The sequence below is a fragment of the Amphibalanus amphitrite genome, unplaced genomic scaffold, assembly GCF_019059575.1.
Source record: "Amphibalanus amphitrite isolate SeventyFive unplaced genomic scaffold, NRLGWU_Aamphi_draft 001114F_arrow, whole genome shotgun sequence".
Taxonomy (NCBI): Eukaryota; Metazoa; Arthropoda; class Thecostraca; order Balanomorpha; family Balanidae; genus Amphibalanus; species Amphibalanus amphitrite.
The window spans coordinates 1-22,685 of NW_024882608.1; the positions used below are offsets into that span (position 1 = coordinate 1).

The 22,685-nt window shown below is 51.7% G+C and overlaps 1 protein-coding gene across 1 annotated transcript in view; it reads right to left on the bottom strand.

Moving 5' to 3' along the window:
• Positions 1-1,162: 1,162 nt before the first annotated feature.
• LOC122370247 (multidrug resistance-associated protein 1-like) overlaps positions 1,163-22,685 on the bottom strand; it is a gene marked incomplete at its 3' end in the record, with an annotated part of 46,809 nt that continues 25,286 nt past the window's right edge. The window contains exons 5-19 of the mRNA XM_043345684.1: positions 14,172-14,309; positions 13,475-13,606; positions 12,963-13,156; positions 9,531-9,551; positions 8,266-8,463; positions 7,337-7,514; positions 6,793-6,961; positions 6,256-6,407; positions 5,892-6,029; positions 4,791-4,946; positions 3,200-3,284; positions 2,693-2,886; positions 2,132-2,308; positions 1,604-1,771; positions 1,163-1,343 (exon numbers count right to left, since the gene is read on the bottom strand). Of these exons, the coding sequence (XP_043201619.1) occupies positions 1,163-1,343; positions 1,604-1,771; positions 2,132-2,308; positions 2,693-2,886; positions 3,200-3,284; positions 4,791-4,946; positions 5,892-6,029; positions 6,256-6,407; positions 6,793-6,961; positions 7,337-7,514; positions 8,266-8,463; positions 9,531-9,551; positions 12,963-13,156; positions 13,475-13,606; positions 14,172-14,309 (2,281 nt within the window). The remainder of the gene's footprint in view (positions 1,344-1,603; positions 1,772-2,131; positions 2,309-2,692; positions 2,887-3,199; positions 3,285-4,790; positions 4,947-5,891; positions 6,030-6,255; positions 6,408-6,792; positions 6,962-7,336; positions 7,515-8,265; positions 8,464-9,530; positions 9,552-12,962; positions 13,157-13,474; positions 13,607-14,171; positions 14,310-22,685) is intronic.

Consider the following 22,685-nt stretch of genomic DNA (forward strand, 5'->3'; position numbering starts at 1 on the left):
GAACCACCCCAAATGCCACGGCGCAGGCCTGACAATGCACAGAACCGATGATTTCCTGGCGTCAATCCCTTTTGACACGGAATCACCCTCTGGAATTGAGCGATACATGTGTACGACTCAAATAGCAAATAGAGTTCGCAGTCGGAATAGGCGAGATGGAAAACTCAGCGAGTCAGCTGCGTATGTGAGCTGCGTAGCCCAGTTGTAAAAGGAATTGATGAGGTGAAATCGGAGGCGGTACAAATAGACTCGCTGTGATGTGTACCAACTGCAATCTTGTTAACATCCTTTTATCCGGTAACTCCATACCTAGATCATCAAATGAACTAATCTCACTTTCCTGTCCAATGTCACTGGAAAGGTGTAGTTGATCTCCTTAGAAACTTTTCACAAAACATGCTGATGAGCAGAGTATTCTTAGCAAGCCCCCAATGCCCAGTCTTAGATGGGAGTTGAACTACAACTAAATACGTCTGATAAAATATGCAGCAGGTTCTTGCCTTGAGAACCGTCATCCTTAAATACTGAGCTTCACCAACTGAAGCTTAAAAACCGTCACCAACCAAACATAATAACCCCAAACGAGGCGCATCGGTACCACGTAGTAGCCTTCGATCATTTCCAAAGAAACAAAAATACGACTTCCTAACCAAAACTACGCCCGAACCGGACTATAACTACGTCCCGAAAAGGGTGATCTCCGCTGCTTCTCGGTTTGTGGGATCGTCGAGAGTTTTGTACTTATGCGCTCGGCAGTCAGAGGTAGAGCGACGGAGCGGTGGGGAGCCCCCGCTCCTCTGTCCGACGGAATTGCGCGCGCAGGTCCGCCGTTCGACCCTGCACAGTGCGGCAGTGAGAAATAGAAGACGGGAGGTTCGGCGCGGAGTTGAGTCGTCCCGTGTGTCCCCGCCGATAGATACCACAGACGCCAGTTGTGAATTACGGAGGATCAGCCGATAATCATGGCTAGGGTGATGCGAAGCTTAACCAGCACAAAGTGTTAAATTGATGGCTATAATTTAGAGTTTGGACATTAAACTTCGATCCCCACGCATAGGCCTAGTTTCGACTTTCGTCTCGCCTTCCCCTGCATTCCCTAACATCACTGAAGTTACATCCGTCGCAGAAGCCCCAGTCACTGAACATGCCGCATCTCTCTCACCCTCTACGTCCTCGTCTTCGCCGGCCTCTGTCAGGTACTGGAGCAGGAACTCGGAGAAGGCGCCCTTGTTGTCCATCAGCTGCTTGTAGGGCCCCGTCTCCGAGACGCGGCCCTCCTTCAGCACCGTGATTGTGTCCGTGTACGGCAGGTAGGTGATGCCGTGCGTCACCAGAATGCGAGTCTGTGAGAAGGGAGAGACCGCTTAGAACAGGTCACAAAAGGTCCCACATCAAAGGTCGCGGGTCAACAAAAGGGACAATGTTAAACAAGAATCAGTGGATAAAACGGAGAGAAACGAGAATCTTTCTTATTCGTTTTGCTTGCGATTCTCCCGGCTATGATGCTCAGCAGACGAGCAGATGGAGCTGCTAGAAATTACAAAGACACATGACTCCCTGCTGGACCAGGAGTCATCACTCCTCATCACCACAGCAGACTGACCTTTTTGCTGAGCATACCCTCGGGCCCGATGACGTTCTCGAATATGTGTTTTCCGACGTGTGAGTCGACGGCCGACAGCGGATCGTCCAAGAAGTAGATGTCACTGTTACTGTAGACGGCGCGAGCCAGCGCCACGCGCTGCTTCTGGCCACCAGACAGGTTGATACCCTGTGGAGGCAGAGGGCGGGTCAGAGGTCAGAGGTCAACGGTCAGGGAGATAACAATATGGTCAGAGTATGAGAGTAACGTTCTATGAAGGCTAGCTCACACAGGTGGAAATGGTCATCTGTACCATGAGTCTGCCTATTGGAAGTAATCTTAAGTCTGCCATCCATCCACTCAACGGCATATGGAGAGATTTAACTTTTAGCCTTAAGCTTCGGTATTTATTTCCACGTGCACACTGCAAGACAATCCGAACATGTTGCGAAGCTTGCAATCTTGTCAATATTGCGGCTACATAATTCCCTGCAGTCATGAGCATTGAGCAAGGCCGTGCGACTACTCTACTTTCCCCAAAATTCGTACCTTCTCGCCGATTTCTGTCTTGTCTCCGCCGGGCAGCATCTCAAAGTCGCTCCGCAGCGCGCAGGCGTCCACACAGCGGTTATACAGGTCCTCGTCCAGCGTGCGGCCGAACAGGATGTTATCCTTGAGCGTGGCGTTCTGGATCCAGGCCTCCTGCGCCACGTACGCCACATTGCCCTGTGGTGCACATAGACGGGGATGGGTCAGTGCGCTATATTTGTCCCAGTCAGTTGAAACAGAAAACACACCCAATGGTATAGGCGGTTTTACCATTCACAACATGAGAAACATTAATCATGGTAATGAATGGTAATGGAGAATCAATATTGAATGAAATGGATCACATAGTTCGTTGGCTGCAAACATAAGGTTCACGGCACTTATTCACAACGATAAACACGTGGGCCTCCAATTTCAATTCATTCAGCTGTCGGTGAATATTTCCGTCATACTATATCCACCTATATACTATAATTCCTTCTGTGCTAAATTATATCCTTAGGATATGGCTTATAACCCATGTCCCTCAGCCCTTCCCCGTCCCGCCACCGACCGCCGTACCTTGGTGTTGACGCGTCCGCCGACCTTCTCCATCTCTCCGAGCAGCGCGCTGAGCAGAGACGACTTGCCGGAGCCGACGGTGCCCACGACGGCCACCAGGCTGCCCTCCTTGACGCGCATGTTGATGTCCTGCAGGTAGGGCGTCGACTCGGGGTCCCACGTGAACGTGCCGTTCTCCACCACCACCGGATCACCTGTGAAGGGAGCGTCAGAGGCGTCAGAGGTTAGACAGGCGATACAGGGTCGGATAGGGCTCGACAGTCTGCCCCGGGACGATTTAATTCCTATCAATTATTGTATTACTGTGTTATGCATAATAGATTCACCGTAGCCGTCAGGTTAACAAAAACCTCTAACGTTTAGCATGAGAGACACTCTTCTTTCCAACCAGCATCGGGTAGCATCTGCCCGCAAAAGCTTTTAACGTAAAAAGTAAGACTACTTCCACAGATTCTTGGCTCCGAAGGACTCTAATGGACACTCCCAAGGCACTCCGACGGCACTCACTCTCGGTGGTGTCGTGAGACACGGCCTGGTCGTCCAGGTCGTCACTGTTCAGGTACTTGTTCATACGCGTTAGCGACACGTTGGCCTGGCAACGGTGGAATAAACAAGTTAGCAGGGTGAGTCATGAGCAAAGATGGACGCCGACGAACTCAACTGAATGGCCATCTATTAACTTCAAAACATTGTAGGCCTAAAAGGCATTAGTCAGGCTTCCTCAGAAAATACAAGGCATCGAAATAACTCTTAGGGGCTTAGGAAAATAAACCAAATAAATCAACAAATAAGCAATTGACACAAATTTACGAATATGGAAGTACGTTGATAAGCTTGCCAAAGCAAACATCAAGTAGTAAAAAAAAAAAAAAAAAAAACAAGGGGACGAATGATTCGATTCAAAATCCTTCTTACGAAATCAAAGAAGGCAAAGGAAAGAAGAAAAACAACAGGACTAATACCTATGCACGGGAAATAATACATAAGTAAGCAACGTAAAGCATTTACAGAAGCAAAACATGAGCTACCAGCATGCAGACCAACAAATACATAACCAGCTTAGTGTAATAACTCACCAGCCGAGCATGCGAAGGAATGTGTTAATTGCATCGGGGCAGTGCGAAAAATGCGCCGAGAAAACAAAATTGTTTACAGACAAACGCTGAAAAATGTGTTGAGGCCTTAAGGCTAACTAAGGGCGAAAAAGAAAAGAAAAACAATGTCGCAACGAAATGTAGTGTCGTTTTATTCTTAAAAAAAAAAAAACAGAAAGAAAGTTGCTTGCAGTTAAAAAGATTCTATTTTTTAGCATGTTAGTAGGTTTGTAGACCTCAATCCTCCCTTAAAAAATACTGCAGGGTCATTTACCCAGCATTCCCTCGGTAAGTCAGGCTCATAGCCGGCCTATCCCCGCTGTGTGATGTCACCAATGATCAATGACGTCATCAGTCTGACGTGACGTCACCTGTACGGCGCTGATGGTGATCATGGGCAGCATGGAGAGGGGGAAGCGCAGCGCGTTGAACAGCGCCAGCGCCACGAACGCGCGCCGACTGTCGAGTACGTTATCGGAGTCGACCAGTACGTAGGTGGCGAACGACGCCAGGCAGACCTGCCGGGGCGGGCAGACGGCACGACGTACAGCGGACGGCCGGACGACAGGAGGACGCCCGGACGATACCGGCGGGACGGCCCGACGAGGGGGAGGGACGAGACACACACACACATACACACAGACGGACAAATGAGGACGGACGACGGCAACACACGATACCAGAACACCCCAACAGCCGCTCATCTGAGACAGTGCCTTGCGGCATATCAGCTCTCAACGTAGATCTCTGGGGACGGCTTCTCATCCCGTCAGTCAAGTCAAGCCCAGGCCCAGACATAACAGACATTCCCACAAAACGCATCAATGATGGCCGGCGCTGGTTTCGCCCAAAGCACAGCTCAACCCAGACTTGGCGACCTAGGCCAGCGGAACTCGACTTCCAGGACAAAAGACGACCCGAAGGCAACTCCCAAAACCGGAAAAAGGACCACGCAGCCTCCAGGACTGACCAGCGCCCCAGAGACTCAGCGACTCGTCGTCTACCTGTACTGTGAAGACGATCAGCATGGGGAGGAAGCTGAGAGGCATGCGCAGCAGGTTGAACAGCGAGAGCGACACGAACGCCTTGTCGGGCGTCAGGTAGTGGGGGTCGACGTCGTCGCCCGTCAGCACGTACACGGCGAACGTGATCAGCGTCACCTGCAGACACGTGGCAAACGTGGTTAGTGATAGCTGCAGACACATGGCAAACGTGGTTAGTGATAACTGAAGACTCGTGGCGCACGTGGTCAGTGAAACCTGCAGACAAGACAGTCAGAATCCCCTGCGGACCAGAACACGGTCAATGGGCTTCAGAAGTCATGATGAGCCGGCCCGCTTCGAAGGAATACTGGTCAGAGGCCGGGACCGATGATATTGACGGCTCCATGGGTCTTGTAAGCTTGGTGTGGAGTCCAATACCGGCATATGGAGCGGTTGTCAGGTGCTAGTATCGACGTGCCATGGGTATTGATTGTCTTAAGGCTCGGCCGGCCGTAACAGCCAGCACTAAATGCTAGAATAGTCCGCCCCTGCCGTGGAGCTACCGGCTAAATGAACTGTAAAACATGCATCAGCTTTTCAGACGAGACGGACACGCTCGTCACCAGTATAGAAGCCGCGCCAACCGAACAAACTGGCTAAAAAGAGCAGGCAGTTGGTCAGTCGCCGATGGAAAACAAACTCGGATAGACAAATCGATAAATCGACCATTTCAGACCCTAAACGCCAGAATTGTTGTGACTTTGGTATCGACTGTTTGTGAAAACTTCTGATGTATATTTACGGACGAGTGACGACACAGTCGCACCTCATCGTTCGCTGGATAGTGGCAGTCAAATGCAGCCTGAAAACGATCGATCTGTGGGGCGTTGTGGGGGCGACCGACATATAACAGACCTTGCCCGAACGATATGCAGGTAATAACGATACACCTCTTTGAATGTTTTTATTTTCTTTTGAAACGTTTAACGACCAGTGAAGCCGGCTATAATACCACAAGCATTATAAAGTTAGCTTGCAGTTTGACACTAGTCACGTTCATTACTTCCCTCGCCACCCCACCCCACTCTCCTAGCTCCCCCTGCGTCACGCCGCGATACTCACCACGAATGGAGCGCAGGTCCAGATGAACGAGGTGCCGGCGTTGAGGTAAGCCGTCTTCCGCAGCACGCGGATCTCCTGCTGACGGATGCCGAGCACCTGTTCTTCGAAGGACGGCTCCCACGCGTACAGCTTCAACACCTGGTCGGAGAGGTATCGACGGTGTTAAACTTAGCAAGGATAACTATTGGTCTGCACAGGATAACTATTGGAGGGGAAGATCCTGACAGCCTTCGCATGAAATTGACAAACTTAGGTAATTTTTGCATGCAGCATTCATAAATCTTGACTGGAGAGCCACAAGTTATGGCTTATTTAAAAACGCTAAGATCACATCGGGAAGTTCGAACGGCAGCCGACTGCGCACCTTAATGCCACTGAGGATCTCGTTCATGAGCTTCACACGCTGGTCCTTGTACTTCATCTGCTGCAGCTGCAGCTTCTTGGTGGCGTTGGCGATAAAGCCGTTCACGGGCATCAGTAGGATCATCACAGCCAGGCCAGCGAACACGGAGGGGCCTGGACGACACAGGAGAAAGCGGTTAAGTCACCCAGCGAAGTAAACGAGTCAAAATGATGAAGAAATACTAAGACACCTTTTGGGTCCTTGGAGTGGGAGTCGAGCTTAGATAAAACCGGCCGACCTACTCTACTTTATCCCGGACACCGAGTGATGAAAGAATTCAGCACGCGATGAGACTGACGTGACTGGGATAGACATAGACATGACGTCTATCCGAGTCTCGTCTGGGATCTTCAGGGCCCAGGGGTTTTCAGGTCTTGTGACTTTCACTGTACACCCGATCAATCCATATGACGATATTATGAAATAACACAATGACATGACTGTGACAAGTAGCCTAGCTAGCATCCCCGTAGGGACCCCGGAGCCGGACCCCCTCACCGAGCTCCTGGTAGAGGAAGTAGACGGCCAGGATGATCTGGTAGGGCGCCGACCACAGCAGACAGATGTACGAGGCCAGGTCCATGAAGCGCTGAGCGTCCACGGCCATCAGGTTCACGATCTCACCCACGGTCGACTCGCGCCGGGCGAGGTTACTGATCACTAGGGCCTGCGGGCGGGGGAAGCGGCGGTTAGGGTTCAGGGTACAGAGACGCAGGCTGGCCGGGAGCGACAAAGTCATGTGCCGTTCAAAACCCAGTCGGCATCACGGACGATGGATCACACCCAACAAATACCTAGCATACGACTCCATGCCTGTCAAATCTTGTGTTCATCAAAGCTTCCACCCAATATCAATCCCAATTCCGTTCCCAATTTCAGTCCGAGCCTCAGAAAGCATCAAACCGCCATCACTACCTCAACGGCCGCTACCCTAAATTCACCTAAATAAGCCTGCCCTTTTCCGTCCGATTAAGCATAAAACACGCCACGAAACTAACTACAACCCTCCCCCGCCCCGCCAGCGACAGCAGCGTGCACGCACCTTCCTGTAGACGGCGGCGATGAGTGTCGTCCTGACCCGCATGCCCAGGGTCATCATCACCAGGAAGTACTGGTTGAGCACAGCAGACATCAGCATGTTGACGCACACCATGAGTACGGCGTAGAAGTAGCCGTGCCACGACGGTTGGCTAGGGTCGCTCACGAAACTGATGATCTTACTGTGAGGGAAAGAGGGAAGGGTCATAATAGGTCGGAGAACATACAAGAGAGAGAGCGAGAGAGAGAGAGAGAGAGAGAGAGAGAGAGAGAGAGAGAGAGAGAGAGAGAGAGAGAGAGAGAAAGAGAGAAAGAGAGAAAGAGAGAAAGAGAGAAAGAGAGAAAGAGAGAAAGAGAGAAAGAGAGAAAGAGAGAAAGAGAGAAAGAGAGAAAGAGAGAAAGAGAGAAAGAAAGAGAGAGAGAGAGAGAGAGAGAGAGAGAGAGAGAGAGAGAGAGAGAGAGAGAGAGAGAGAGAGAGAGAGAGAGAGAGAGAGAGAGAGAGAGAGAGAGAGAGAGAGAGAGAGAGAGAGAGAGAGAGAGAGAGAGAGAGAGAGAGAGAGAGAGAGAGAGAGAGAGAGAGAGAGAGAGAGAGAGAGAGAGAGAGAGAGAGAGAGAGAGAGAGAGAGAGAGAGAGAGAGAGAGAGAGAGAGAGAGACGATGGTGTTACTGTCACAAATCAACATCATGAAGACGCATTGAGACTGAAGTGCTGCTACCGCCGCGCATTTTCCTTACAACAAAGTGTCGCGTCTAATACTGTAGGTTCGTTCCCTCGCATACCCTGTCAGTCTTAAAAAACTATCAACTCTCCTATTCCGTCTTCAGCCAATTGCCCTATCCTTGCTGCGACACCCGTCACTAGTGTACCCTCTCCGCAACCACACACCCCACCGCGTCTCACGCCCCGCACCACACCCGGCCAGCGCCGCCTACCTCAGGATCTGCGGGTTGATGAACTGCAGGGTGTCGTTGATGAACTTGAGGAGCACACCCAGCAGGAACGAGCCGCCGAACGTCTTGATCAGTGCCGGGAGGATGGAGGCGCGCTTGTAGGCGCGCTTCTGGCCGCTGAAGGCCACGTCGTCGGTGGTCTTGGTGAACTCCACTTTCTGTACTCTGGGCGGCGCTCGGCTGAGGAAGGTGGGTACACGGTTAAACTCTGACACAGTGCAGTGTGCTGAGTGAGTGGGGGAGATGGGAGGCCCGGGCGACTTAGCGCAAACGAGGACTCGTCTAACGTTCGATCGGCGCGACATCGGGGAGCTCAAGAAGGTCTTAAGGTTTTAATAAGCCACATCAAATTACGTTACACGAAGGCTGCAGCCGCAAACGGCAAATGACCAACTATCCAATTGCGAGTGATACTTTTTGGGAAGAAGCTAAGAGTTATGAGCCATCACAAAATAGGTAGACAGCTTGTAAGCCACATTATTCACACAAGCAGAAACACCACAATCTAGTTTCACTGTTACATGATGCGATAGAGCTGAGGAGCTTTCTAGCTTCTGAGCTTTCCAACCACAACGAATGGCAAAAGGTTCAAATAAAAACACGACAATGAACACATACTATGCACTATGCTTGGTAATACGGTCACATGTAACGAACTCTGCTTATTTTAGAGACTACTGCATAACCGAAATTCCACTACAACGCATTAACGGGTAACGGCGTAAGGGAGCGTCTCTGTCGCGGCTCCATAAGGTGCCATCTTTGCATACGGTTAGTGCGGCACTCTAGTTGAGCGGATACCAACCATAGGCAGTTGCTTGACAACCAAACGGCCAATATCGTACGGTCTAACTGGTAATTACATATTGTTTATTGTTTATTATTGTTTATTAGGCATTGTCAGCCACAGGCAAAACCCAATGACGGCTGAGGTCAAAGGTAGACATATGTAGACATCAATCTATCTGCGGGTAATGCAGCATACAAATAATATCAGACGTCATATCCTGGTTTCAGGGTTAAGTACAGAGGGCTTGAGATGCGTCAGATGCTGCCAACTGTATGTTCACGACCGTGCCTGTTCAGTTCGCACCATGCCATGTAAATACGAGTGCACTGACGGGCGTGCGACATGCAGCATACAGCGAGGAGCCGGCCTGTTCAGGGGTCGGTCAGTCTATCGACACACTACACCGAGCGACAGGCCACATCACAGTACAGCGCCCGGGCGGGGCGCAGCGCCTTACCCGAACTGGTCCCAAAATTCCCTGTCAAAGGAGGCGTGTCAGTCGCCTCGATTGGTACACTCCTGGCTCTTACGCACATACGAGGCAGGTAAACACTCTCAACTCGCGCACGAGCATAAACACGCAGCGTGAAGAAGCAACGGTGACGAGTGATATAAACCGTTCGGTGGGGCAAGGTGATGACGTCAGAGTGGCGTGATGAAGTTTCAGCGAAACCAGAGTAAGCTCAGATACATATTCAACAATTAACTTCATCAGTGCATCCAAGAAAGCAAGTAACGTGATTCAGTGATCAATAAAGTGTACATTCGTTTCAACCAGCAGTGCTTTGGCAAACGATGCCCATAAGTCACCCAGCGAAACCTCAGCGGCCATCAAAAGGCGGACACCCGGCGCCCTATATCCACAAACGAGTCCAATTGTCTCCAAATCACCATCTCCAGCCGTGGCGGGACTGTCCCGTTGTGTCATGGAGTGAACTGCAGCGACCGCCACGGTCGGCCACTGACGAAACGCCACTGGCGCCGCCGTGCGGGCTATTTATAGCTCCGGTGGCGAGCACGGGGCACAGAGGACGACAGGCCGGCCGGACGGCCGGTGGGAGGCCGGTGGGAGCAAGGTGGGAGGAGCTAGGCGGCGGAACGGGGGGCACCGGGGCACCGTGACCCCTTTGATTTGGTCATTTTAACATAAGCCCTATGGGCGTGGCGTTGCATGGAAAGAATGGGACCAAAAGTCGGCAGTGCCCCCCTCCCCCCTTTAATTGAAGGTGTTCCGCCGCTTCTGTTGGGAAGAGGTGGGAGAAGGAAGCTAGGTGTGGGGTTCAGTAGGAGAGTGGGCCATATTTCCCTTCAAGGAACACCTTACAGTTTGCATCCCACTGCACTACTGCTTACGGGAACGGAAGATGACGCACTAACTTAATTAATGTTCTTACTGCTTGAACTCTTGATGAAGTTTGGATTTAGGGGCGCCCGGACTGTGATGGAAATCAACGCCCATTCTGCTTAAACTTTCAGTCTGAGTCTGAGCATAGCTAGTTTAGACCCTGAATAGAGGTTCGTTCACGCTCGTCTAAAAAGCTCCCATACATCTGTATGAGCCCGTTCACATTCCTCATTTAAAATGGAGAAACGTCTCTGTATTTTAAGCGGCATCCATGAATTTCACGTGCCGTTCACCCCTAGTACACGGTTGTTGTTCTTTAGTGCGACCACCGATTCTGACAGCCCGCCCCGCACTATTTCAAAAGTACAACAACGGGTGTTAACATGGGCTGATCTCCTGCCAACATCTCACACTAAAAAGACCTTCCACTAGGGATTGCAATCCCGGGATCGGGATCCCGGGATCCCGGCGGGATTTTAATCCCGATCCCGATCCCGAAAATTCGCCAATCCCGGGATCCCGAAAAAATCAGTTTTTAACCATAAAAAGAATGCAGCCGCTGCACGAGTCTTATTTACACTGTTCAGTGTTCATGGTGCTGCGTGACATAAAGCAGAGAAACTATTTAGCTGGCACCCCGTAGCGGCCGTCCACAATCGACCGTGTTGATAGCTCCCGGGTATCACCCACAGCATTTAAGCCGCTTAAATGTGTACGAAAAAGGGTTCCGAACGCCAAAAAAATTGCAGCATCAGTGCTGCAACATCTTTATCAGGATCACGGATCGTTCAACCATTCTGACTTGTCCGTCCGTGACCGGAACAAAAGAGGTCATCAAGACAGTCTTTGAGCTCGTGTCGCAGAAAGATGTCACAGATGTCACGCAAGTGACGGCAGAGCTCACTGATTCAAACGTTGAAGACGGTAGAGTGGAGCTCTCCCAGTCAGTGACTCTGCCCTCAAAGCGACTTCGGAGCAAAGTCTGAGAGATATTAGTGATGAAAGCGGAACCGGAAGGAGGTGAAGTGACCAAGCGACGTCTTGAAAACATTGTGAAATAGGGAGCTGCCAAATTTGGCGTACACTGGTCGCGAGTTTTAAAATAGACAGACCTTCCAGCAATGGCTTAAGACTGTCGCGCTAACTACGAGTAGCGTAGACGAAGAGTGAGTGAGGCGTGGATGTGCTGGAACCTGTCTTAACCCTATTCCTGGCGGGCTCCGCCGGGACAAGAAACTGGCGGGGGGGGGGGGCCGATCCCTTCAGATCTAAAAAACTACACATCGCAGCGACAAACGGCGAACGGCGTTTGATAGGTCGTTTAAAGATCTACAACTTTTACATAAAACATTTTCAGGTCAGGTCAATATTGAGGTCACCAGAGGTCATCAACGATAAAATGTTTTGGAATTAGTTACCTATATAACTTTTAAACTAAGAAACATAGTGACATAAAACCAATACATTTTTTGTTGCTCTCGACGAGGCGATGCGAAATAAGTATGTGATGACCTTCACAGGTCAATTTGAAATTTGACCTGAGGTCAAGGTGGCGAGCAGTTTGGTACCACTTACAAGTCTTTAGCACCATTATGTCGTGATTTATTGACAGAAAAACGATTTATGACGTCACATGACCTCAGATGACCTTTGCCGGTGCCCCTGTCAATTAGCGGCACCAGGATCATCACCGATGAGATAATCTTCCATAATACTGAAAGAACTGGGTGGTTTTGACTCGTTTACACGAAGCAGGAGGCGTTTCAATATTTTCCCATAGGCTTGCAATGTAAAGGTCACGAGTCTGGCCTGACCTCAGGTCACAGATATGAAAATTCTGAGATATACAAATTGCACATACTGGTACCCTAACTAAAGCCTGAAGAGAAGAAATTGATCGGTCAAAAACTCTAGCTCTGGCGTGATTGCAAACTTTTCTGAGGTAGGGTCACCAAACCGCCTCTGGTGACCTGACCTGAGGTCAGATCAACTCAAAATTTTCAGAAATGTTGCGTAAAAGCCTTTTAGGAAGTCAGAAAATTTGAGCTTCCTAGCTCAAAGCGTTTGAGAGAAATAACCAAAAAACCTCAGGGGGGCTCCTGAGGCCCCCCGCCAGGAATAGGGTTAATGACGAGATAGTAAACGCACTGGTCGACGCACAGATTTATAAAGGCCAATTGGGAATAAATGGTAATCAAATCGAAACGTTTCCTTCGCAAATTCAATCGCTTTTAATGCAAATGACATGGTCTAAGGATGGCTTTTGGTTGTGGTAAGCTAAAAGACGTAAAATATATATGTCAGTAGGAAATCATTCTTACGACCTTTAGTGACAAGGCCGGGATCCCGGGACCCCGGGATCCCGAAATAAAAACTTTCGGGATCCCGGGATTGGCAAAACGTTCCGGGATTGCAATCTCTACCTTCCACACACCGATGTGGTTTTTGCAGTGATATCAAAAATTGTGAGCATGCTCCACAACCCAGCGCAATGATCACCACCAATCCCGGATCCCTCCCCTCTCCCTTCTCCCGTCCTCTCACCTTCGGCTCTTCTCCAGCAGTTTGTACCAGTGGCTGTTGAAGACGGGTACGATCTTGGAGCACCGGTCGGCAGGGTTCAGGTCCCACAGGTCGTCCCGCTGCAGCGAGCGACGCCAACCTCTGAACGCCATCGGCTCGAACCACGCGAACGTGATGTTGCTGATGAAGGACGAGCTCGCCTTCGGGGACGGTTTCTGTCGGGGGAACGGGGCGGGGGAACGTCAGCGTTAGGCCACCGAGCGGCAGCAGTAGCAGCAGATCAGAAACACAGTGATGAAGCAAACACCAACTAGCACGGCGATAGTGAAAGGTTGAGGATCCCATGACTTCAAAGCTGTAATAAAATAATTTGTCGTGCGCCCCAGACGAGTACGAGGAATGACGAACTACATAGGATGGGCTGAGCCTGATCCTGGCTCACCAGCCGTAGAGTCCTTCCCCTCTAACTCCTTTCCACCGAAGCCAACCCCTCTCTCACCCCCTGTCCCTGACTCATCCACCGCCGTACTCACGTCTCCCTTGATCTCATCCTCGACATACTGCGCAGGCGCGTCGGCGAAACAGTTGAGCAGCCACTCGGCAAACAGCACTGGGAAGTAGATCATGTAGAGCACGAACGGCGTCGTGTCCTGGTCAACCCTCTCCTGCCGGACAGGAGGCGGAAGTCATGTCAGAGCAGGTCAGAGGGTAGGGTATTGGGCAGATCAGGTCAAGGATAAGGTCACAGAACAGATGACTGTCACTGTTCAGGTGACTTCTCAAGTTGGGGGTTACGTCAAAGATCAGGTCACGAGTCGGGTCATCGGTAAGTTTAAAGGTAAGAGCGGAGACCACGGCGGTCTCCATGTAAAGACACGGGTCAAGTTACTTCATACAGGATAACTTTTATCCCCTTTGAGATAAGCGCATCTGAAAGCAAAGACAAACAAGGATATTGTGTTCGGTTCAGCCCAGTTGGCACTGTTGGTAGGCTCATTGTTTTGCTCAACCTTTGCCAGGAAGCACTGCAACCCATATTGCTAGCGAATTAAAAATAGTATTTACTTTAAAAATGCAAAAAAAAAGTTGGTGACAGAGACCGAGACTGGCAGGGACCGAGCCGCGAGCCACCAGCATACACCCACACCTATCATCTCGCCTGCCCGTCAATGACGCAGAGCTCACAGTCGCTGCTGCATCCCTTACCCCACCTGAAGCGTTCCAACTTACATCGCCTGTGGCATTCATGATGCGTGTGCGGAACTCTGCGATACCGCAGAACGCCAGCAGCGTCCAGAACACCCATATCACGCCTGACGTTCGTATGCCGCGCCGCTTTTCAAACAGCATGAACACCAGCGCCAATGCCTGCAAACAGAACACAGCGGGTTAGAACGTGAAGAGTAGTAATTCACACGGTACAAGGGTTCAACAAGTACATCTTCAGGCCGATTTTCACGAGTCAGATGTGGACTGTTGCATCATGTTGGTGTAAAATAGTGAGTGGGGTAGCAGGTCACGGAATAAATGCACAACACAGCAAAAAGTGGGGTGGGATACTGAGAATGAGTCACATACCGTTGCAGGTCGTTGAACCGAGACACACTCGCCCAGCGCAGAACGGGACAGAGTAAAAACAAACAGTGCGACGGTCACATACGGTCACATGCAATGTGAGATGGACTGAGAGAGGCGTGCCGTAATGACTGTGCATAGCTGGAGCATGAACGGCGGGACAGGCGGGACAGTGCGTCCCCACCCTCCTGGAATTCTTTGCCGACCTCGGTCCTCCCTCCACTGATGGCGTGCTCAGTCTTTGCAAAGTCACTGTTCGCCGTACCTTTCACCTGCCGCGGCTGAGTCAGTCGTACACTGTTCCCGAACAATCGGAGTTAAAAATAAATCTGACGCAAACTTTTTGAAATATGTCCCACTAAATGCCGAAGCCATCTAAAAAGGATGGATGAGCAGGATGTTTATCTGTCATTATTTTCTGATGACAGAGTTGAGATACCAACGAACGTATCAAACAAACCATAGTCCAAACAGGAAAGTGGGAATTTATCAAATATAGAATCATCCTAAGTCTCATCTTGTTTGTCATCCTGATGCAAGCATGACTCAAATATGAAGACAATACAAGGCGCACCGAACCACAATGCACCATGACACTGCAGCCTATTGTATGCGTCTGCAGACTCTGGGCGTGCTTGGCTGTCTGAGAGAGACAGACATGTAGCGGTACCTACTGTCAGAGTAGCGACAGAGGCCGCACCAGCATTCGCAAGGGCTGCTCAGTGGTTACACAAGCTACAGTGACACAAGCCGACCCGGTATGGACAGAGGACATGGGACGTTTAGCAGGGGCAATGTCCCCCGGTTCTGTAGGACATAGTTTCCATCCCTGTAGAGGAAAAGGGCAGAGGGCCAGCGCCGCCCACCTCCTCCTGACGGGGACAGTTTACAAAGTAACGACACCGCAGCGGCCGCGACCGTCCCCCGCAAATACCCACTGAACCACTCTCAGCCGCCATGAACGGACATTTTACTGGAGCCCGCCGCAACAGAGCGACATCAGGCTGACAGAGCCACAGCAAAGCTCGCGACCCAGGAATGTCAAAACCCCGCCCACGCTAGACCACACAATGGTGACTGATGTGTTCCAAACACCGGGTGCTTGGTAGCGACGCTGAATGGCCAGCTTCATTGATTACTAGGCTTCAGCGTGCGATAAAGGTCATTTGATGGCGCTGCCCAATGGCCACTGTCGTGTGCTGAATCATCCAGCCGGACCGGCAGCGCGCCATGGGGCCAGCCCGTGCCACGGCAACTGAAAGAGGCACGAAGAAAGCGCATTTATCACGCGGAGCTGCACATTAGGCGATTTTCGGGAGGCCGACCGGGAGACACGGCAGCCCGAGGGCATTGCATGACGTTTGCAAGGTCACTACGAGTCGGCCGAACATAAAGACGGAAGACTGGTGTTCAAACAATCCCCTCGAGCGGCAACGGCAGCCATGGCGCCAGTGCCACAAAATAGACAATTACATACATCGGCGCCAGTGCCAAAAAACGAACACAATGATATGTGCACATGGCTGCAGTGGAACAGAGGCGCCTGTGACAGGACACGAGCAGCGAACGGGTTCACTATCCGGGCCCGCCGGTCTTCGCGGCCGTGGCGTGGTCATCCGTCCGTACTCCGCACGCGGCTGGAACTGGACCAGCCGGGGTCGTAGGGTCCGCGCAGTTGAGCCGCCCGACCGGCCGTCGGGGTACGCCGAACACTGGCTGCCAGGTCGGCTCACGCTGCTCACAGCCCCGGCCAGCTGCGGGGCACGCCACTCGGCCAACAGGCCACCGGGTCCGCCGGCCGCCTCGCCTCAGTCAACACGGACTACCGGACATACAGACATACCCCCCGCGGCTCAGTGCTGTCACCAGTGTGACAACTGCAGGCACGTCTATAAATAAGCACCCAATTAACTGCATGTCCGTCAATACAGCCATTGCCGGACGGAGGGGGCAGTCAGCGGGAGTTATGAGCGAGCATCGCCGCTTGGCTGGGTAACATTTCTGTAACGGGAGCAGGCAGGCAGACGGCCTCTGGAACTAATCGGACAAAGTACAGCCATGCTGGAACTCGTGGCTGGCCGAAACAGCGCCGAGGCTCATGGACGGCAAAAAAATAGCACCTGACAACATAAACTTGTCAGAGCGTAACAAGAACCCACGTGTCAAAAGTAGTCCAGGGTCAAAGTCGGGGTTCAATACCAGCCATCATGATTCTGCACAACGGTGTCGGTTTGATGTAAGTACAACGGTTCTCACTGTGACAATACCCGGAGTTGTCTCCTTTCAGTCACCTTCGATCATGGTCGTCATCTGACGTGGCCGGCGGCACCAGCCGTGCCTCCGTGCCGCCCCACTCACGGCACGGCGCAAATTCATGAGCCGAGTGGCAGCTGCACCGGGCACGGACAACACAATACGACGGGCGGAGGGTACATGCTGATGCACTCCAATGGACTCCACAATGGCAGATGGAGAAGCACGGCGGTTCTCTGGGTTCGAGCGGTCCATGAGTTGCAGTCGGGACGTGCATTCCAATGGTGAGGCTTCTGTAACCGTCGAGGGGAGGGGAGACGCGGCCCTGAGAGGAGGGACTGCACCGTCATTCCGACAGCTCCGCTCGCCGTTGACTTGGCTGAAGCTCGGAGACACCGCTCTTATCGGCCAACAAACGCCGCACAGTCGGGGATCCTTGAACCCGACAAAAAACGACCTACTCTCCTCCCCTCCGTGCTGCTCCCGGACTGTTATGCCGTTGTCAAATGGACCGCTATTCTGTCCGTGTAACGACGCCGGTAGCGCCCACGGCCGCACCCCGCCGCCCCGCTCCTCAGGTGAGGCATACTTCCTCCAAACAGACGGTGTCGCGACGGGCGACCGCGCCGCCAGTCGACAGAGACCGCAGAGCCGCGGTCGGGAGCGCCATCGAACACACACATACACCGACACGGAGCTATGGGAGCGGCCCGGAGCAGTCGGCGAGCGACCGACTGTCATAGACAGTCAGGCCGTATGTCACAGCCTCACTGCGCCGTCATCTCATAACGTGACCGCAATATGCACCGTATGAAAAGCGGTTTCATGAGCTCCGCTAAACAAACATACCACATGTGATGAGACACAACTATGTAGACTTCTGATGGCTTACAATAAAAATAAAGCTCTTCCGTTTATGGGTAAAATGGATTGTGGAAAACTCCATGAGACGTATGACGGTGCAGTTTTGGCAGACTCGTTCCGGTGGTTGAGACTATAAAAACTCAAACTAAACATTTAAACAATATCTGTTCCTCTCCCGCCCGCCAGTCAGCTCTTCTGTAACAGCCACAGGGTTGAGTGAGTGCTGACTATTGGTCTGCTCATATTCAGTGTGAAGCGGGTGTGGCTCCCACCCGACCACAGGCCGTGTTTTCAGCTCGCCCCTCTCGTGGCACCGGGTCGTGGGGCTTCTGATGCTCCGCGCCAGCAGCTCCCTGGGGACGGTAGCAGGCCGGCAGACCACCGCCGTAAACACGCCGAGGCTGCCCCCCAGTCACGCCACGGGCCCCCGGCGCAGGGTGCAACAACCCGCGGCGCGCGGTGCAACAGTGCAACACTTCTCAGAGCAGTCATTGAATTGAATGGCAGGCGCTGGTCCAATAGGACATCTCATCCATTGCGCTGATGACACTGCCATGTCGCTGAATAAAAACGTCATGACAACTGTGATCTAGGCGTGAATCACTCTCGACTTGATCTGATCACTGGTATAGATAGCGCCAAATCCCGCACAAGTCATGCCTATCGGTCAATTCATCAAGCAAGGCCCCGCTTCCTAACGTAGTTTGAACCCCACGCAGTCTCATAATAGGGTATCTGAGAACATCCAAAGCCTGCGTCGCGACTGGCGATGGCCGACCAACCGTCGCAGCTGCCGATTTCTAACGACGCTCCCCGCCGTTCGCAGGGCCGCCCCACGCCGGGCCGGCCGGCGCGCTGGAGCGACCTTGGAGCCTACCCGACGACGCCGGCGGCGGGCGACAGCACCCCTTCCAGCGCCCGACGCTGCCGCCGCCGCCGCCGCCGCCGCCGCCGCCCCGGGGAAGACGGTACAACCAAGGACGACACAAAGCAGCAGACATTCGGCATTCAATGGGGAATGACTAACGATCGACCAGCGCTAAAGTCACGTCACGAGTGGAAGTAATGGTGCTAATGATGATGTTTGGATTTTAGGGGAGCTCATATTGATCGGTCATCTGGGCCCTGAAAATGAATCTAATAACGAATATGAAGATCCTATGAAAAGGCTAAATGCCGTAGAACTGCGAAAAGCCATCAAACAATACTCCTCCACTGATATTATATAGGAAGGGCTCTTGCCGGAAGCGTATTGCATTATATCTATTAGACCCACGGTTGCCTCCCTGCATACATCATTGATTCCGGCTCCGTCATGCCGACTGCCGCATGTCCGGCTGCGCCGCCCGTCTCGAGGGTCGTCCAAAGGTCGCGCCGGGGACCTGTGTACTACACCTGAGCGGCGCTCGACCGATACAGGGACCGGCGCCGGTGCTGAGGGGCCAACTGATAGGCCAGTGAAGCGATATCGGAGGTCGGGCGCCGAGGACAAGGCGACTGCCCTGCTATCATCGTTCGTCCCACCGTCCACCCGTGTAACCTGAGGTGGTGCAAAACTTGAAATGGTATGATCGGAAGGCATTACACGAGTACGGGTCGAACGGAAGCTGGTATTTTCAGCATGGTTTGGCCATTTTCATATTACATAATCGGTGCGACACTGCACGGCATAGCATAACACGGGGCGGGATGCCAGTTCACCGGAGGGCGGAGGCACGGCACTCAGTCGACGGAACGCCTCGCATTGCTGACTCCGGATTTGTGTGGCGAAAACAGCGCTCATCTGCCTGCGCACACCCGTCCATGTGTCCTATTTAATGGTAAGCGTCGAATGTGTTTTAGGCATGCGCTCACTGAGTATTTGGCGAAGAATGCTGAACGGCCTGTCCATGTTTTTCCTTCGTTTCACATTGCCATTTGAAAATGCCAATGTTTACGTCTTCGAAAAGCGGCAGATTCCTCGTTACATAATCTTTACACAGACCGACAATACGAGTCAAATTTCTTCAGAGCAGCTGCTGGCAGGGAGCATCCACAAAGCTCCAAGTCATACGTATCAACATCTCAGACGCAATGGCCAACTCCGTCCTTTTAAAACACCAATCTCCTCTGTCGTGTGGTCAGAGTGCACATCTGGTCCTCCGCCGCTATCGTATCAGCCTTCAGGGCCGGCTCGGGCGCGTTGCACGCCGACCGTGAAACCACCCAAGCCGCTCGTTGACTCATCCACCCCGATCCACGTGACCCTCAATGACGTCACAGGGGGGCCGAGGGAGGGACAGCGTGGGTGCGTGGTGTGCGCCGGTGCGACCGGTCACGGCGGAGGGCCGACAGTGACACACAGGCAGATGTGCCAGTCACCGTTAGAAGCCGGACTGTTCGTGTGTCCGGTGTGGAGGCGTACGGCGAACGCACAGCTAGAGATTGCAATCCCGGGATCGGGATCCCGGGATCCCGGCGGGATTTTAATCCCAATCCCGATCCCGAAATTCCGCCAATCCCGGGATCCCGAAAATATCAGTTTTTCACCATAAAAAATGCAGCCGCTGCACGAGTCTTGTTTACACTGTTAGTGTTCATGGTGCTGAGTGACATAAAGCAGAGAAACTATTTAGGTGGCACCCCGTATCGGCCGTCCACAATTGACCGTGTTGGTAGCTCCTGGGTATCACCCACAGCGGATAAGCCGCTTAAATGTGTACGACAAACGGTCCCCAACGCCAAAAAATTGCAGCATCAGTGCAGCAACATCTCAATCAGGACCACGGATCGTTCAGCGATTCTGACTTGTCCGTCCGTGGCCGGGACAAAAGAGGTCATCAAGACAGTGTTTGAGCTCGTGTCGCAGAAAGATGTCACAGATGTCACGCAAGTGACGGCAGAGCTCACTGATTCAAACGTTGAAGACGGTAGAGTGGAGCTCTCCCAGTCAGTGACTCTGCCCTCAAAGCGACTTTGGAGCAAAGTCTGAGAGACATTAGTGATGAAAGCGGAACCGGAAGGAGGTGAAGTGACCAAGCGACGTCTTGAAAACATTGTGAAATGGGGAGCTGCAAAATTTGGCGTACGCTGGTCGCGAGTTTTAAAATAGACAGACCTACCAGCAATGGCTTAAAACTGTCGCGCTAACTACGAGTAGCGTAGAAGAAGAGTGAGTGATGCGTGGCTGTGCTGGAATCCGTCTTAATGACGAGATAGTAAACGCACAGGTCGGCGCACAGTTTTATTCAGGGCAATTGGCCTAATGCTAATTAAATCGAAACGTTTCTTTCGCAAATTCAATCGTGTTTATTGCAAATGACATGGTGTAAGGATGGCTTTTGGTTGCCTCTTTGTTTATGGTAAGCTAAAAGACGCAAAATATGTCTGTAGGAAATTATTCTTACGATCTTTAGTGACAAGACCGGGATCCCGGGATCCCGGGATCCCGAAATAAAAATTTCTAGATCCCGGGATTGGCAAAACGTTCCGGGATTGCAATCTCTACGCACAGCTCACGGCGAGGCGAGTAGAGACGTAGCCGGCCGGCGGCAGTCACGACAGTCCTCTACGGCGGAAACGGCCACCAGTGTAACGCCACGCCCTGCATCTGGTTGCTGGACGATACTACGCTAGCTGACCTTTTGAAATAAGATTTTGTCTAAAAAAGGCCATATTCCTGTTTTGGACGAGCGTTATAAGTGAAAGAAGCAGAAGACGGCGGATTCGCCAGAACCTGCTTTTAATTCTGCATGTTATTTATACAGCACAGTTGCAATTCAAGGCCTTGGAGCACACAAAGGATCGTTTCCGGCAAAATCAAAACACTATGAACTTTATTATAATGATACCTATAGATTCTAAGAGAAACGTCAGGAGTCGGAGATGGAGGTTGAGTCGGAGTGGGAGTCACCCGAAAATCCATCGACTCCGCAGCCCTGGTCCTATCGAGCCAGTCAGGCCCGAGTGCACAGTGATGCAAATGGGGTTCACGAGTGGCCATAAATACGAAAAAGGCCTAAAATTCAAGTTCACTTAATCGAATAAATCGTAATATTGTCAGTCAGGCAATTGTTTGGGGTGTCTGAAAAAGTATGATTTCAATGTTTTTGTCAAAACCGGCCTCGTGTATGATTGTCAGAAGTCGAGACATTTTCGATGTCGTAAAATGACTGTCAGGTACCTGAAATTCAAGTGCCGCTAGCGTGCGTTCATGTCATACAAACTGCAAAAATTATACATGAAAATGATCCCCGAAACCTGCTGCTTCTAATGCCACGTCATAAAAAGCCGTATCTATTTTGGTTTGGCGGTGAGCTAACTATTTGTAATCATGTTGCATCCGCAGTTTTTTACCAAAAATATTTGCTTTCAATTCACCTACAGCACTTCACGCAGTGTGTGCCCGTTAGTGCACCATATCATAGCATTCCCTAATCATTTCTGAGTCGCATCGTGAAAGAATTAAGGCGCTAGCACAGGGCTGACCGGCGCTACAGAAGTTTTCGTCCGGCACGGTCGGGTGCCGCGGCGCAGCGGGCGGCCCGGGCGGCCGCGCCGCCGCGCCGCCCGGACGCCGCGCGGCGGCACCCACCCGCCCACTGCGCGCCCACTGAGGCACCCGACCGCCCGGACAAAAACCTCTGTAGCGTCGGTCAGCCCTGTGCTAGCGCCTTAATTCTTTCACGATGCGACTCAGAAATGATAAGGGAAGGCTATGGTATGGTGGACTAACGGGCACACACTGTGTTAAGTGCTGTAGGTGAAACGAAAGCATTTTTTTTTTCTTAGTAAAAAACTGCGATTGCAACATGATGATAAATAGTCAGATTACCGCCAAAGCGAATAAGATACGGCTTTTTGTGACCCGGCATTAGAAGCAGAAGGCGGTGGGGATCATTCCCATGCACAATTTTTTCAATTTGTACGAAATGAACGCAAACCAGCGGCGTTTGAACTTGCGAGTGTCTGACCGTCATTTTACGACCTAGAAAATGTCACGACTTCTGACGATTATACACGAGGCCGGTTTTGACAAAAACATGGAAACCATGTGATTTCAGATGCCCCAAT